At 37.3% G+C, this 14,156-nt stretch overlaps 1 protein-coding gene and 1 long non-coding RNA gene across 3 annotated transcripts; one reads left to right on the forward strand and one right to left on the reverse strand.

The window, feature by feature from the left end:
* Window positions 1-901: 901 nt before the first annotated feature.
* frs3 (fibroblast growth factor receptor substrate 3) lies at window positions 902-14,156 on the forward strand. Of its 2 annotated transcripts, none has more exons than XM_048199411.1 (8): window positions 902-1,187; window positions 3,431-3,555; window positions 3,709-3,797; window positions 3,950-4,136; window positions 6,443-6,604; window positions 6,886-7,007; window positions 7,539-8,456; window positions 9,434-14,156. In XM_048199411.1, the coding sequence occupies exons 3-8, from the start codon at window positions 3,732-3,734 to the stop codon at window positions 9,863-9,865; spliced, it is 1,887 nt and encodes a 628-aa protein (XP_048055368.1). In that variant the 5' UTR covers window positions 902-1,187; window positions 3,431-3,555; window positions 3,709-3,731; the 3' UTR covers window positions 9,866-14,156. The 2 variants fall into 2 exon arrangements, with proteins under 2 accessions (XP_048055368.1, XP_048055370.1); XM_048199413.1 differs by lacking the exon at window positions 902-1,187 and adding an exon at window positions 1,195-1,611.
* On the reverse strand, window positions 6,529-7,712 carry LOC125273784. The gene is made up of 4 exons (XR_007186120.1): window positions 7,578-7,712; window positions 7,196-7,232; window positions 6,849-7,025; window positions 6,529-6,625 (listed from the first exon to the last, which is right to left on the reverse strand). It is a non-coding gene; the product is annotated as an uncharacterized LOC125273784 (long non-coding RNA).

Genomic DNA, 14,156 nt, shown 5'->3' on the forward strand with positions numbered 1-14,156 from the left:
TTTAGTGGATCAAAAAAGTTAATCAAAGTTGTCCTAAGAAGAAGGTTTTAGGACAACTTTGATTAAAGGTTTTAATCCACTTCAAATGTTGACTGTAATTTTACAGCATTTATTAATCTTTGTTTATGTTTATTAATAAAAAAACTGGAAAGGGTTTGTTCATGTTAGTTCACAGTGAATAAACTAATGTTAACAGATATGATTTTATTAAAAATTTATTAGTAAATGTTGAAATTAACATGAACTCATTTGTATATAAATATAATATATATAAATAAATAATATATATATATATATATATATATATATATATATATATATATATATATATATATATATATTGAAAACCATGTCCCGTGTATTCAAGCCAAGGGCCTGATGAAAATATTTCAGTACTTCTTACTTGATGGTAATATATATATATATATATATATATATATAGATTGGTAGAAAATGGTATCAGTATTTTTCAAAAATGTATGAAACTAAGATGAAATATATGTAGTCTCTAAAAACTTGGTAAATGTGTTTTAATATAAATATTAAAAATATTTCTCTTTTTATCACCTACAGACTCATACAAATGGCCCTGAGATTTTTTTTCTTCACATTTCTGGAGCTAAATTTTTCTTCTTCTTCAATAAACTATTGGACAATTGATCATAAACTAAGTAATGAATATTGAACAGTTACAAACGATTCAGAAATGAAAGCTCTGACCATTTCTCAAACCGAAAAACACCTGTTTGACACAATGCTGAATGTATAAAACCAATCAAATTTTGATTAGTCTGTCTTAAATGACAGCAAGGTGGATTTAAATAGAGCTGCTGCCAACACGTCATCGTGTGATGCTCAAACACATTCACACCTCATCTTCTGGTCCTCCAGCATATTCTACCTTCTTGTCGCTCCAGCAGCCCTCGTTGTCTGCCTGAACTCTCACCCTGGTGGTCGGGAAATGTCAAAGAGAGGCCCGTGCCGCAGCAAGGGGGCGTTACGGGGAAAAAAACAATTGCCTTTATTGTTATATTTTCACGCAATTCGCTTTTTCTTAGTCTTACCACTAGAATAAGCATCAAACGACCACCACGCCGACCGACAAGTGCGATGGTGTAGCATCCGCCGTGGACTGCTGTTCGCATCCTTCATCTGTCTCGTCTCGTATTGCAATCATTGCCAAACATGTGAGTAGCAACCGCAGCTGAATTGTTCTGCAGTAGCCTAAACGTGTTTTGATGCTGCTGGTACAGCGCGAGCTCTATCGCATCCTGCTCTCATTCATCTCATTAGTTTGCGTGAATGTGATGCGTTTGATACACAATAGTTACTAGCATCCAGCTGCAAACGGTGGTAGTGTAACACTAACGTGGATACAAAGGCTGGAACATAGCGAGCCTTCTCCGTGAACGCCGCAAGTGTTGCTTTTACTGGTTCGACTTCTACTTTGCTTTTCTGTCTTAGCATTAAAAAAGCTAGTCCTGCAGATTTGTGCAGCAGTTCTACGGGTTTTACGACTGATTCTTGGCGGCGATGTGCTACAAGACGTTCAAGTTGCATCTGTTTGTCACTAAGTGTCTATTCGGAAGACCTGCTGCACGAGATCTGGATGTAAGATTCTGGTTTATTGCATAAACTACAGACAAAAACACAATTTTCCAGGTGCAAAACGCGTTGGGTCCTGCATGACAGACCTTAGAGAATCAAATGTGGATTGCAGGTTCGACTGCTGTGAGGCACGAGACATTGTGTGGCCTGATGTTATGAACTGACATGCTCATATTGATAGCCACTGATTTATCAGTATCCAAAAAGAGATAAAACATTAAATACATTATCTCCAAGCCTACCTTTAATGTATTGCACACTTTCCTCTTTCTGTGGACTGTACATGGCACTAATACTGTGCATGTTAGTTTGGGGATATGTGGAAAGCAACTTTATGACTGGGCCTTCATGTGCATGACAAACTTTATTAATAAATTGCACATGAATTCATCTGAAGGGCCTGGGCCACATTTAAAATGCTACCATCTTCCACCATTATCCTTTTCACATTTAATCTAAAGCAGTTATGCCATTTGAAAAGCTCATTATGCTATAGTGATCAGTGTGAGCACTGTATTATTAATTTTGAGTCATGTTAATGTTGATATTAATATTAGACATAAATCAGGCAACATATATAATTATACAGTTTATTTTATTTTAGCATTATATAGTAGTTAATTGTAGTTAATCGATTTGAGTTTACATTTTTGTGGAAGCCGTTGTTATAAAACTACTGCTATTTTAATATTAGACACCACAAACATTAATTTACACAAAACACAGTTGCCATTAATTAAAGTTTTTTTCTGTTTTCACGCATGCGGAGAGTCAGATCAAAAAGTTTGTTTTTTTGCATGTTTCAGGTATTCATTTCTAAATGATTTACATTGATTTGAGAATGTGTAGTATCATTTCAGAGCAAAAAGTATTAGTTATTGGTTTTATTCATACATTATGAGAATTTCTGATGTGGTCCAGCATGTTCTTGAATGGTAGATTTGTTTTGTTTTTTTTGTTTTTTGATTAACTGCTGTGTTGATGAACTAAACTTGCACTACTTGTTACTTATTGTACTTGCAGAAATTGTTCTTTGCTCTTTAATTGATGGACACACATTTACAGTCTTACAGTGTTTAATTTTAATTGATGAACAAATGTAGTCAATGTAGTCAATGCACTTTAAACAAATGCACGTTATTCTTGCATATTTTCAGAACAACAAACATGTTTACTGACATTAATTTTGAGATTCAGTTCATGAATGGGTCTACAATCATATTTATAGGACTGAATTAGATAGTAGTTTGTGGTCATTCCACACTTAGAGAAAGTAATGACACCTGTTGGAATTTTTCCCATGGGTTTTAATATAATAATGCATTCTTGCAGTACTTTAAGTGCTTAAGTGGGGAAACACAGTAACACAGCAATGCATAAATATGGTACTCTGTATTTGGGTAGTTTGGGTTTGGATAGACTCATCAACACAAAATCTCAACTTACTTTTCTTGGTGGGATCACACTCAAAAGTTGCATTTTTACTGTGTTTCTACATGCCAGTATAATTTTTATGACTTTAAATTAGACTGACAGAACTGTGTTTGAAGCCACCTGAAATACAAGTTGCGGTTATAAGTTATTAGACCATCTTTTTTAACGATCAGTGCACACAGGCTGAATGTAAAACCGTGAACTGCAAGCTGCTTTTCACTTGAGAATAAGATTCCCAGTACAAAGTAATTACATTTTATTTATCCAGTGGGAGTCAGAGACAGAGAAACTTCATTCCCTGTGTCTTAATCACAGAAGTTCTTGAAAAAGAGGACAGTTATACTCAGAGGATTGTACGTCAAGTCTTTTCTTTTTCTCTGCTTCATAGGAGAAATGAAACATTTGTGCACTGGGCCTGGATGCTCTTACCAGCACACCCCACTTCCGCCATGACACCCAGCAGAGGATTCTGGGATTGACGCAAGCATCACTCCCACTGATGGCCTGGACCAGGTGAGCATGTAAAAGTGTACTTTTTGTCTTCAGTAAACTGTTTATGCATTGCCTATTTATTTTACATAAATAAAACAATTATAAATGTCTTGCTTATTAATAGCTGTTTTCATAAGGTTCTGGCATTAACTGACTCGTTTGTCCCTGTTTAAGGTTTCAGCTGGCCTGCTGAAGCTATGGGGAGCTGCTGGAGCTGTCTATACAGAGACGCTATCCAAGACAACCATCTCAACAAATTCAAGGTGCTTTTCACAAGATTCACACTTTCTTACAGAAACAAACCTTTAAAAAGTACTCTGGTGGTGAATATTTTAAGTGCAACATTTGAGAATAGCTGCTAAGTTCGCCTAGTAGAGCATCATATGGATCTGTGAAAACTGGTTATGTTTGACAGGTGACTAATGTGGACGATGAGGGAAATGAGTTGGGCTCAGGAACCATGGAGCTCACACAGACAGAGCTCATTCTGCACACACGCAAACGTGACGCCATTCGGTGGCCATACCTTTGCCTGCGTCGGTACGGTTACGATTCCAACCTCTTCTCTTTCGAGAGTGGCCGTCGTTGTCAGACAGGACAAGGTGAGATGATTCTTACTTCTACATTATGCATATGTAAGACTGAATTGTGTGTAAATCACATACAGAAACCGCATGTGAACCATTTACATCTGCTATATAGATATATAGCAGGGATGGCGAACTCCGGTCCTGGAGAGCCACAGTCCTGCAGAGTTCAGCTCCAACCCTGATGTGTTTGATTAGGGTTGAAGCAAAACTCTGGAGGACTGTGGCTCTCCAGGACCGACATTCGCCACCCCTGGTATATAGAGTGCATTAGTGCCCGCCCACTTTTTTTAGTGGCGTTGGTTCCGGAAGAATTTTATCCCCCAGACAGCCAGCTACAAGGTGAATCACAATGTTACAAAGTTTGGTAACACTTTAGTATAGGGGACACATATTCACTATTAACTATAACTTTACCCTTAATAAACTAATAATTACTGCTTATTACTAATTAGTAAGGTAGTTGTTAAGTTTAGGTATTGGGTAGGATTAAGGATGTGGAATAAGGCATTAATATGTGCTTAACAAGTTCTAATAAACAGCCAATATTCTAGTAAAATGCAAGCTAATAAGCAACTAGATAAAATACCCTAAAATAAAGTGTTAACCAAAGTTTTATTTGAAAATCAGACAATAAGAAAAATGTGCAAGACTGTGTACTCAATGGCTTTAATTTTAAGGTGCAATATGTAAGATTTCTGTCCGCTAGAGGCCTATTCAAAACAAAGGCGTAGCTTGATGACGGGAAGTTTGAGCGCAGAATCTTGGGACATGTGGTCTTCAATTCACAGCCGGTGCAAAAGAATAGGGATAGGACTCGGGAAGAAATCATGTTCATGGATGCAATTATTAACGTTATTGTAGTATGAAGCAGAGCAGGACTGAGTGTTGTGGGAGCTGAACGAGGCCGCTGGAGAGATTGCGCAACACACGCCTCACGAGCAGCAGATTTTTTATTATGACACAATCGCCGGCGCTGCTTCCGCTTTTCCGTCATGAGTATGAGGTAATGCAGCTCTGTTTATCATATTAGATACATTTGAGAGTGTTGAAAATGATGTTATGACGTTACTCTGTGCGTTCGCTCTGCGGCTGCTGTGAGACACTGTTGCACACTGCAGTAAGATAGATCGGTTTTAGAATATCATATTAAATGCTGGATGGCTTGTGTTGATAAATGGCATGTAATTAATTTTAAAACATATAATAGAAAATTCTGTATTACTGTTTCTAAAAATAAAGCTGCATCTGATTATGCTATGTTAGCTACTTGACAAAATAGTGTTTTTCTCTGAGGCATGGTAAAGCATGGTACTTGCAAAAAAAATCAAGAAAATTAGATTTAAACAATAAGACTAAACGTGTTGAGCTATATAACAACAATTAGTTTTCTGTCTATAAACGTAACCAAACAGTTGTTCCCTTGCCTATTAAAACATGTAATATATGAAAGCGTCTTTGGTGTTTCCATGGTTTCTACAAAATAAAACCGGAAACTGAGGGTAATGTGGGTATGACGCAATTGACAGGTGACTCCTCACACGTCCCGGAGCCTTGGTTAAAACTGCAGTTTTCTCACGATTTACAAATAGTTGGAAACATTTGGGATATTGTAAGTACTCAAGTGAACAAAATATGTAACACTGGCCTAGTGGTTTTAGGATATTTTACTGCTAAAATCTTACATATTGCACCTTTAAAGTTGTTGATTAAATCAATAGAAACAATATATTTTAAGTTTATTGCAAAATATGCATATGAATACAAATATTTAAGTATTTTGACGTCATTCGCAGGGCTTTATGGAAGCTCTTTTGGCGCGATTTGCTTGTAGCAAATCTCTGATTGGTGGAATTGTTATAAAGCATTATGGGTAATGTAATTTTTTTTTACCATTAATTCAGCTATTAAACAATTATTTTAAAATAAGTTGAAATAACGTGTGCTGAAGCATATACCATTGATTAACAACCTCTGAGCTCACTAGGTAGGTCTATCTTGATCTATAATGGTTTGTGTGTTATTGTTAAAAATCGATTTCCTTATTGAGAAAATGAATCAGTTTTTACTTTCGGAACCTGACTGTTGCACTCTATTTGGGGGGTGGTTGATTTGACCACTTAATTTAATGTGCATACTAGTGATATTAATTGTAGTTATTGTTAAATTAAGTTCAATTTAATGCTGTAATCCTAATTTAGGCGTTTTGTGTGCCAATATATTTTTGCACCTTCCCCCATGCATAAAAGTGACACTCCACTTAAGCATTTACTGTTTTTTTTCTTGCTGTTTTCTTGAGTTATTCTTGTATGTTTTGACAGGGATCTTTGCATTCAAGTGCTCTCGTGCAGAAGAGATCTTCAACCTGCTGCAGGAGTTGATGCAATGTAACAGCATCAATGTGGTGGAAGAGCCCATGATCATGACCCGACCCGGGCACGCACCAGAAATGGACATGCCTCGAACTCCACAGACACCCAATAGTGAGCTGGAATATCTACACACTTAAACAAATAGGGTTTCATATGTACATATATGTAAATTAATTCTGTCACATAAATGATATTGCTTTTTAATCAGTAGAAAAAGCACATGCATATTTAAACACCTCGCCACCTGTATTTACATATTTTCCCGCTCCATTCATTAAATGTCTCTCACAACTTTATTTTTATATCTTACTCATATATCAACAGAACTTTTATAGGAGGGAGACCTAAATGTCACCTGCTTATGTGTACTGTGCTTTGTTCTGTTTGTGTAGCCCCTGCATTCCCGATGCAGGGTTTTCCTAATGGATACCCAGGATACCCAATCAGTGCAGACTCATCGCAGCCCTCTCTCACCAACGACCACAGACACAGCCTCATGGGACTGGATGACCAAGTGAGAACAAACACCTGCCTGTGCACACATACAGTAGCCACAAATAGTATTTGGATGCTCAAGCAGCATTGCATTAGCCACAACATACCAAATCAATCAAATAATGCTAGACCTTTTCTCAAAAAATAAACCATTTCTGCAATGGAATAGTTCACCAAAAAATAAAAATTTAGTTATAATTTACTCACCCTTATGTCGTTCCATACCTGTATGACTTTCTTTGTCCTGTGGAACAAAAAGGAACATTTTTTTGAAGGATGTTTACAGGATGTTTTTGTTCATACAGTGAAAGTCATTGGGGTCCAAAACAACATTGGACCAACATGAGAATAAATGATGTCAGAATAGTCATTTTTGGATGAACTAACCCCTTAACCAATTCATCTCACAGTGATTTTAGTGGATGTTTTTAGCAACCACAGATTCAAGTACATTTGAATAATAATAAAACTTTTTCCAGGTGTTAAAATATCTATACTAATTAGTGTGCAGTAAGTCGTTTAAATACGAACCTTTCTCACTTGTTTTCAGACCCATACATATGTGAATACAGTGGGAATGGAAACTGACCTCTCGAGCCGCCACTGTGTCCACTCCCTGCCCGAAGTGCGGCCCACCACCTACCCGGAAACCTCAACGACCACCACCATACGTGGGGGCCCAGTCCCAGGCCAACCCAGCTTGCACTGCTGCCCCATGGACGACCCTCACAAAGACCCTCAGGTCTTCCTCCAACCTGGAGCCCAGGAGGTGAAGTTCATGTTGGGTCCGACCCCAGCACAGCGCCACCTGATGGAGAGAGACAGAGACCGCCACGTCACTCACCCGCTTCGAGCACCGGACGGCAGCTCCGAAACAGAAGGAGAGGAGACTCCGTCCGTACACATGTGCAACACACACTCCTATCACCATTGCCATCATCTAATGCACCGACACCCGAGCATGGAGCCTTGCTCAGAAAGCCAGCTGACATATGAGAATATCAACGGACTCCGAGGGGCACGTAGGCAAAGGCTAAGTCCGAGCACTGTGTCCCAATCTCAGTCTTTGGGCTCCAGTAGCAGTAGCAGCACCACAGGTGATTCCCGCACACACACGCATCCACACTCCCTCCCGCTGACGCACACACACGCTTCCTCACTGCCTCCGCAAGCATACGGCTGTGACCGGGGAATGGGGGTCGGTGGTCATCGGCGCACTGCGTTGCTCAACTATGAGAACCTTCCGTCGCTCCCCCCGGTTTGGGAATACCGTGCGCTTCAGCGTGAGGAAGAAGAGGATCAGGATGAAGATGAGGATGAGGACGAGTATGAGGAGGAAGAGGAAGAAGAATATGATGAGTACGAGTATTCCGAAGGGCCCGCAACCCCAAACGGATATCATCAGGAGAGTGGCGGCGGCGGTGGGATTCATCGCGACGCTCTGCAGAACTATGTCAACACTGAACAGGTGTGTAAACAAAAGCACAAGCAAATACATATTGCTTGTGAGAATATGCCAAATCTAATTACATATCAGGGAACTGTAAAATAGTGATTTCCAGGTGTGGAAAGTAAATACAAATTTTATATAATAAATGTTCATTTATGGTCACACTTTAGTTTAGGGTCCAATTCTCACTATTAACTAACTATTAACTACAACTTTTTCCTCAATAAACTCCTAATTACTACTTATTTATAGTTAGTAAGGTATTTGTTAAGTTTAGGTATTGGGTAGGATTAAGGGATGTAGAATATGGTCATGTAAAAGGCATTAATATGTGATTTATAAGTACAAATAAACAGTCAAAATCCTAGTAATATGCATGCTAATAACACTGAAGATATACAAAGAAGAAATTTCCCTAACTTTTATATAATTACTATTATTATTATTATTATAAAAAATAATAATATAAAAGTCAGGGAAATTTCTATAGTGTGTGTACTGTATATATATATATATATATATATATATATATATATATATATTAATTAAATCATGGAAAATCATTGGTCAAAAAGTAATAATAATAATAATATTTTATGCAAGTACGTGTATAGAATATGCCCAAATTTAATTCCAGGGAAATATCAAGGAATTGTAAAACCTGGAAAATTCATATCAATTAAAAAAAGTCACATTTCAATCAAATATAATAAAATTGAAAATTAAATATATTTTTATTAAACAAATTATGATATAATATGAATTTAAAAAGATCATATGAAAGTCACAAAGTCAGGAAAATTTCTGTAGTGATTATATACATTTATAGTTATGCTCAGCTCTAAAATAATTTAATTGGCTAGGTATTGCTTTTTGAGAGTATATAATGCTGAATAAAATGCGTTTTTAAAAATCATAGAAAGTCATTAGTCAAAAAGTGTGGAAACCCTGTGACTAGTAACACTGAAATGTGCTTGCATGCAAACTCTTAACAGCTACAGCCTCCAACACGTCTTCGTCACGCTTGCCCTCCTCCTCACCCTCACCCACCCGAGAGGGCCAATCGGGTTTTCAACTTTGACTTCAGACGTCAGCGAGCGGGACGTGGCAGCACCACCTGCGAGCAGCATAGCCGTCACCCGCCTCCTCCTCCCTCTCGCCAGCTCAACTACATCCAGGTGGACCTGGAGGGTGAGCCCTCTGGTTGCTCGGGACACGGAGGAGGGGGTCCGGTACCACAGAGACCTCCTCCCCTCAAACGAGGCATGGCTGCCGCCGCAGCGGCTCCATCTTCCCGTCGTGGAGAATGCTACGCCGTGATTGACCTAAAGAAGACAGCAGCTATGTCCAACCTACAGAAGGCTCTCCCTCGGGATGACGGCACCTCACGGAAGACACGCCACAACAGCACCGACTTGCCTCTGTGAGAGGGGGAAAAAAGGGATAAAGAGAGCTACAGGTATGCCAGGAATAAAAACGAGGGAAAATGTTCAGGAGAGTTTTGGTGGTATTTTCCTCCCACCATTATCGTAAAGCCTCTATTTTCTCATTTTCTACACTCATACCAACTGCTGCTTGATGAAATAGTAACTCTGTTGAGCCAAGCACTGAGCATTTTGTTTATTTATTTTTTTCTCACATTTTGCGTGGGAAGGTTGGGAGATGATAGTGAACTATTTATCACCGTGGTTTTTGGTTGCTGTCTGGCCTTTGGGCCAAAGAATTGGGTTTAGAAAAAAAAAAAATACTTGATTCAGGAAACTGTCTGCAGTGTTTCTAAGTTTCTAAGTGTCTTAATCCTTTATTTTAGTTTTTTCTTTTTTATTTGTCATGTTCGTTGGTTATTTAAAGGGATACTTCACCCAAAAATGAAAGACAGCAAGACAAATAGATAACTAAAAATATATATATAATTTTGAGTGAGTAAGTGAGTATCAGTATAAATAGATGATTTTGGGTGAACTATTCTTTAAATTTTTTTAGTCAGCATAGTATTTTGACACTTGAGCAGAACAGACTTGAAACCACCACAAGTGTTTCATAAGATACTCCAGCAGTCTCTCTCATGTTGTCTGTTTCAGTTCCCATATAGCTATGTGGTGGCTGCAACAAGGACGAAGAGAATAAACCGTTCCGTTTTTGAACGCCTATTGAATCTCCTATCCTCAGGAATTGATTTGATCAATTCAGTTTGCACTTATCTTTCTTAAATTGTAACTGCCTCCCCTAATTTCATAATTCCCCACTAAGGCGTGGTAAAATAAAGTTTACCCAATTAAAAGTAATTATTCAGAATGCGATCCATAGTATCTTTATGGGTTCTTGGTGGTTTTGAGATGGAGAATTCTGTTTTAAAGTGCTCTGTTTTGAGTGCTAAGATCCAGACTTCGTCCCAGCAAAACACATGGAAAGGGAGGCAAATTCTGATCCAAAAATGAGCTTATTTTGTTCAGTATCTGCTCAAGCTTTAGCTATTAGCACCATTTTCAGTCCTTTTTTATTTAGCTATTTCTGTCTATTTTCCTATTTTTGTTTTTCACTCTCCCCAAAATTGAGTCTTTACTTAAGGGGCAAAAGAAGAGAGAAATATAAAGCATTCATTTGCATTGAAAAATAAATATTTTCAATTATAAACACAAAAAATAGGGTATTTGTAGATAGTTCAAGTAGAAAGTAAGATACAATAAAAACGACTATTCTCACATCCCCAAAGTGATAATATACAGTATCTGAGAGTGACAATTCTCTGTGAATCCAAGAGTGTATTTATGTACATCTATGTTTTGTAAAGCTACGTAAAGCACCATATGCATATTCAGAGGTAAGAATGTTAATTATTTTTTTATATCTTAAAAAAATATCATGCCAGGACTCATTAGGCAAAACATATTTATTTAATTTAGAATTATTTATCTAGCTCGCTGTCTGTCGGTTTATTTATTAATTAATTTATTGTTTCGTATTTGAATTATTTGTACAAGTAGATAACATGTTGTTAGATTAGTCATTTTAGAGATACCAAAGGTGGTTTGGGAGACCACAGAATCTACCTTGGTATTATTTAATGTCTTTTTTAAACTGCAGTTTCATGTTGAATATTTGTATTTGAACATATTGTGCCAAAAATATAATGATATCACTGAACTATGTGCCATTGGTAAATGTTGAATTTTAGGGCTAACAATCAGCAACATGTAAAACATAAATGCAGCTGTTTCCTTACAATTACATCATGATCAGTTCAGGACTTTATAATGTTTTGTCTACAAGTACACTAAAAAACCCGACTTGTCAGTGTATTCCCGATGAAATCCCATTGTCTTTATCCAAATTAGCTAAAAGAGATATTTTATAGTCTCTAACATTACTGCTGTTTTTCATTGGAATTTCATAAATCAACTATTTTTATAACACAGTTGGTGTTCTAAAATGGATATACATCTTTTTTTTTCATTTTTTTTTTTCAGTTTTCACATTTGCTGTCTTATTTATGGTTGTTAACACAGCCCTAAAAATGAATTTCTTTCTCACCAACAATACTGATGTAGCTATACATTTCTGAAGTTATGAAAATTTTGCTAGGGACCTCCAAGAGCTGAGGTTTTTATCTTACTTGCTGGGCATGGACGTAGACCCAGTTTTTCAAAATCTCACTGGCAGCCATATTGTTCTGAGCGCAGGGCTTTGTGGGCCTTACTTATCGTACATTATTAGCAAAAAGTTGATCGTAACAGATAACTTCGAAAAAATATATATATAACGTGAGATGAGCTGTACTTAACGGAAACCATGTGCTGAACAACATCACAGTAGATTTAAATGTTCTGCGAGAAGCCATAATTGAAAGAAACTATTTTAAGGGTCAGGTATCTTGTTTTTTAAGGAAAATGTTTAGAGTAATAAATGTGATTTATTTTTTTATCACCAAAATGTTTCAAATTTCAAACTATTTTAAAAATATGAAAAGAACTGATTTAAAGATTATATGCTACATCGTTGTGATGTTTTTATTTCGAGAGCCTTGCAGTTCAATACAATATTGCTGCCAAATAAGAAATCCAAATAAAATCAACATATTACACTCACAATCACAATTACATAGACTTATGTACTTTAAGAATGCGATGATGAACTATTTGGACACTTTTAGACACTTTTCAGAGGATCGATCTAGTTTTTAACATCTATATTTTGGTATTGTGGTATGATAAACATTTTGCAATAACAGCTAATGGAGTCATATCAGAATTTGTTTGAGTTGTTCAAGAACATGTTCTGTGATACAAGTCACAGCTGTGTCTGTGTGCATTCAGAAAGGACTGGATCAGCAGTGGGTTTACTGTCTTTCTCAGGCCTCATCTTGATAAACATGCGCTCTATGTGTATTTAAACCAGGCTTGAGGAAAAAAAATCTAGTCATCTTGTCTGTAGGTGTGGGATCATAGAAAACCTGATTGTGCCATAAGTGATTTTCGTCCACTCTTTTAAAATAACGTGTAGCTATAGTGGAATTTTAAAGGTACAGTAGCACTACTAACTAGAATCCTGTGTTGACTTTGATCGCGTGGGGCCGCTTTGGAGTGTAAATGCTTGTTTTGTTGCTTTGTTGATTTGTTTTATGTTTTTATACCTTCCATACACATCATTAATTTCGTTCATGATCAGGGGAAATCAGCACTTGAGTTAAATGTTAGACCCAGGTTAACTGCACTGAAATTGTAATGGGGTGAGCAATCATCTGAAAGTACTGTAAATCCCTGTGTGAAATCATGATTTTTCCAAATTTACCGAGAAGTATAATCACTGAATAAACGGGAAATAGTTTAACCCTTTGTTTCCATGAAAACAACATTGAACCTCTTAGTTACGGAATACCACCGCTCATCGGCTGATCGTAATTCAGTTCCTCATCTAAACCTGGGATGGTATTCCACTTGAAGAGGGTTTTGCAGTGACCTTATCGAATGACCTGTCCCATTGGCGGTAGACTTACATTGTCATAATAAAGCTTAGGCGAAGCTCAATGACTGTGATGTACTGTACATTAATGTGAATGTGTCTCAAATGTGTCAGAGTTAAAGAGAGAGGGAGAAAGAGAGCTGCCCGTGCATGGACTCTGCACCGGAGACTGCATTTCTCAAGCTCCTCAAACTGTCTCGCTCTCAAACTGTCTCACTCTCTGTATGAATGTACCGCACAGAGATGGACTTGTAAAATGCTCAGATGAGGTGATTTACACTCAATGTTTCTATCCTCCCTGATGAAAAGATGTGTTAATGTTAATGTTTCGTCTCAAGAATTCCGATTTCAATTCGATTTTTTGATTGTTTCTTTATATACAGTATTTACATTTTCTTGTAAGTATGTAATTCTGTGTATGTACATAACATATATGGGTATGCAGTTGCAGTCAGCTTCTCCTGTGTTCGTTTGTGTTGGCGCAACAGACACTATACTTTTGCCACAGCCATTTGTAGAAAGAGCAACGCCTTGACAGTCATTCCATTAGATGGACATTGCAGTCTCTATAAACAGATTGGAGATCTTCTATAGTCTGTTGATGTTGCAGTCGCAACCCTTCCCCATTCTTACAATGCAAAGCAGGCATGCCCCATGTTGAATGTTATTTTCAGTCATATAAACTTTTGAAGAGAAAGGCTTGTATAATAAAAATGAATGTGATTAAATGTAATGTCAACATTAAAACTGGAAATGTCA

This window comes from Megalobrama amblycephala, linkage group LG8 (genome assembly GCF_018812025.1).
Source record: "Megalobrama amblycephala isolate DHTTF-2021 linkage group LG8, ASM1881202v1, whole genome shotgun sequence".
Classification (NCBI taxonomy): Eukaryota; Metazoa; Chordata; class Actinopteri; order Cypriniformes; family Xenocyprididae; genus Megalobrama; species Megalobrama amblycephala.

Excerpts from the sequence above, each read along its gene's own strand:
- frs3 (XM_048199411.1), top strand. The coding sequence starts at position 3,732 with ATGGGGAGCTGCTGGAGCTGTCTATACAGAGACGCTATCCAAGACAAC. Across the intron at positions 3,798-3,949 it reads ACCATCTCAACAAATTCAAG|GTGACTAATGTGGACGATGA; the intron begins GTGCTTTTCACA and ends TATGTTTGACAG. Across the intron at positions 8,457-9,433 it reads ACTATGTCAACACTGAACAG|CTACAGCCTCCAACACGTCT; the intron begins GTGTGTAAACAA and ends AACTCTTAACAG.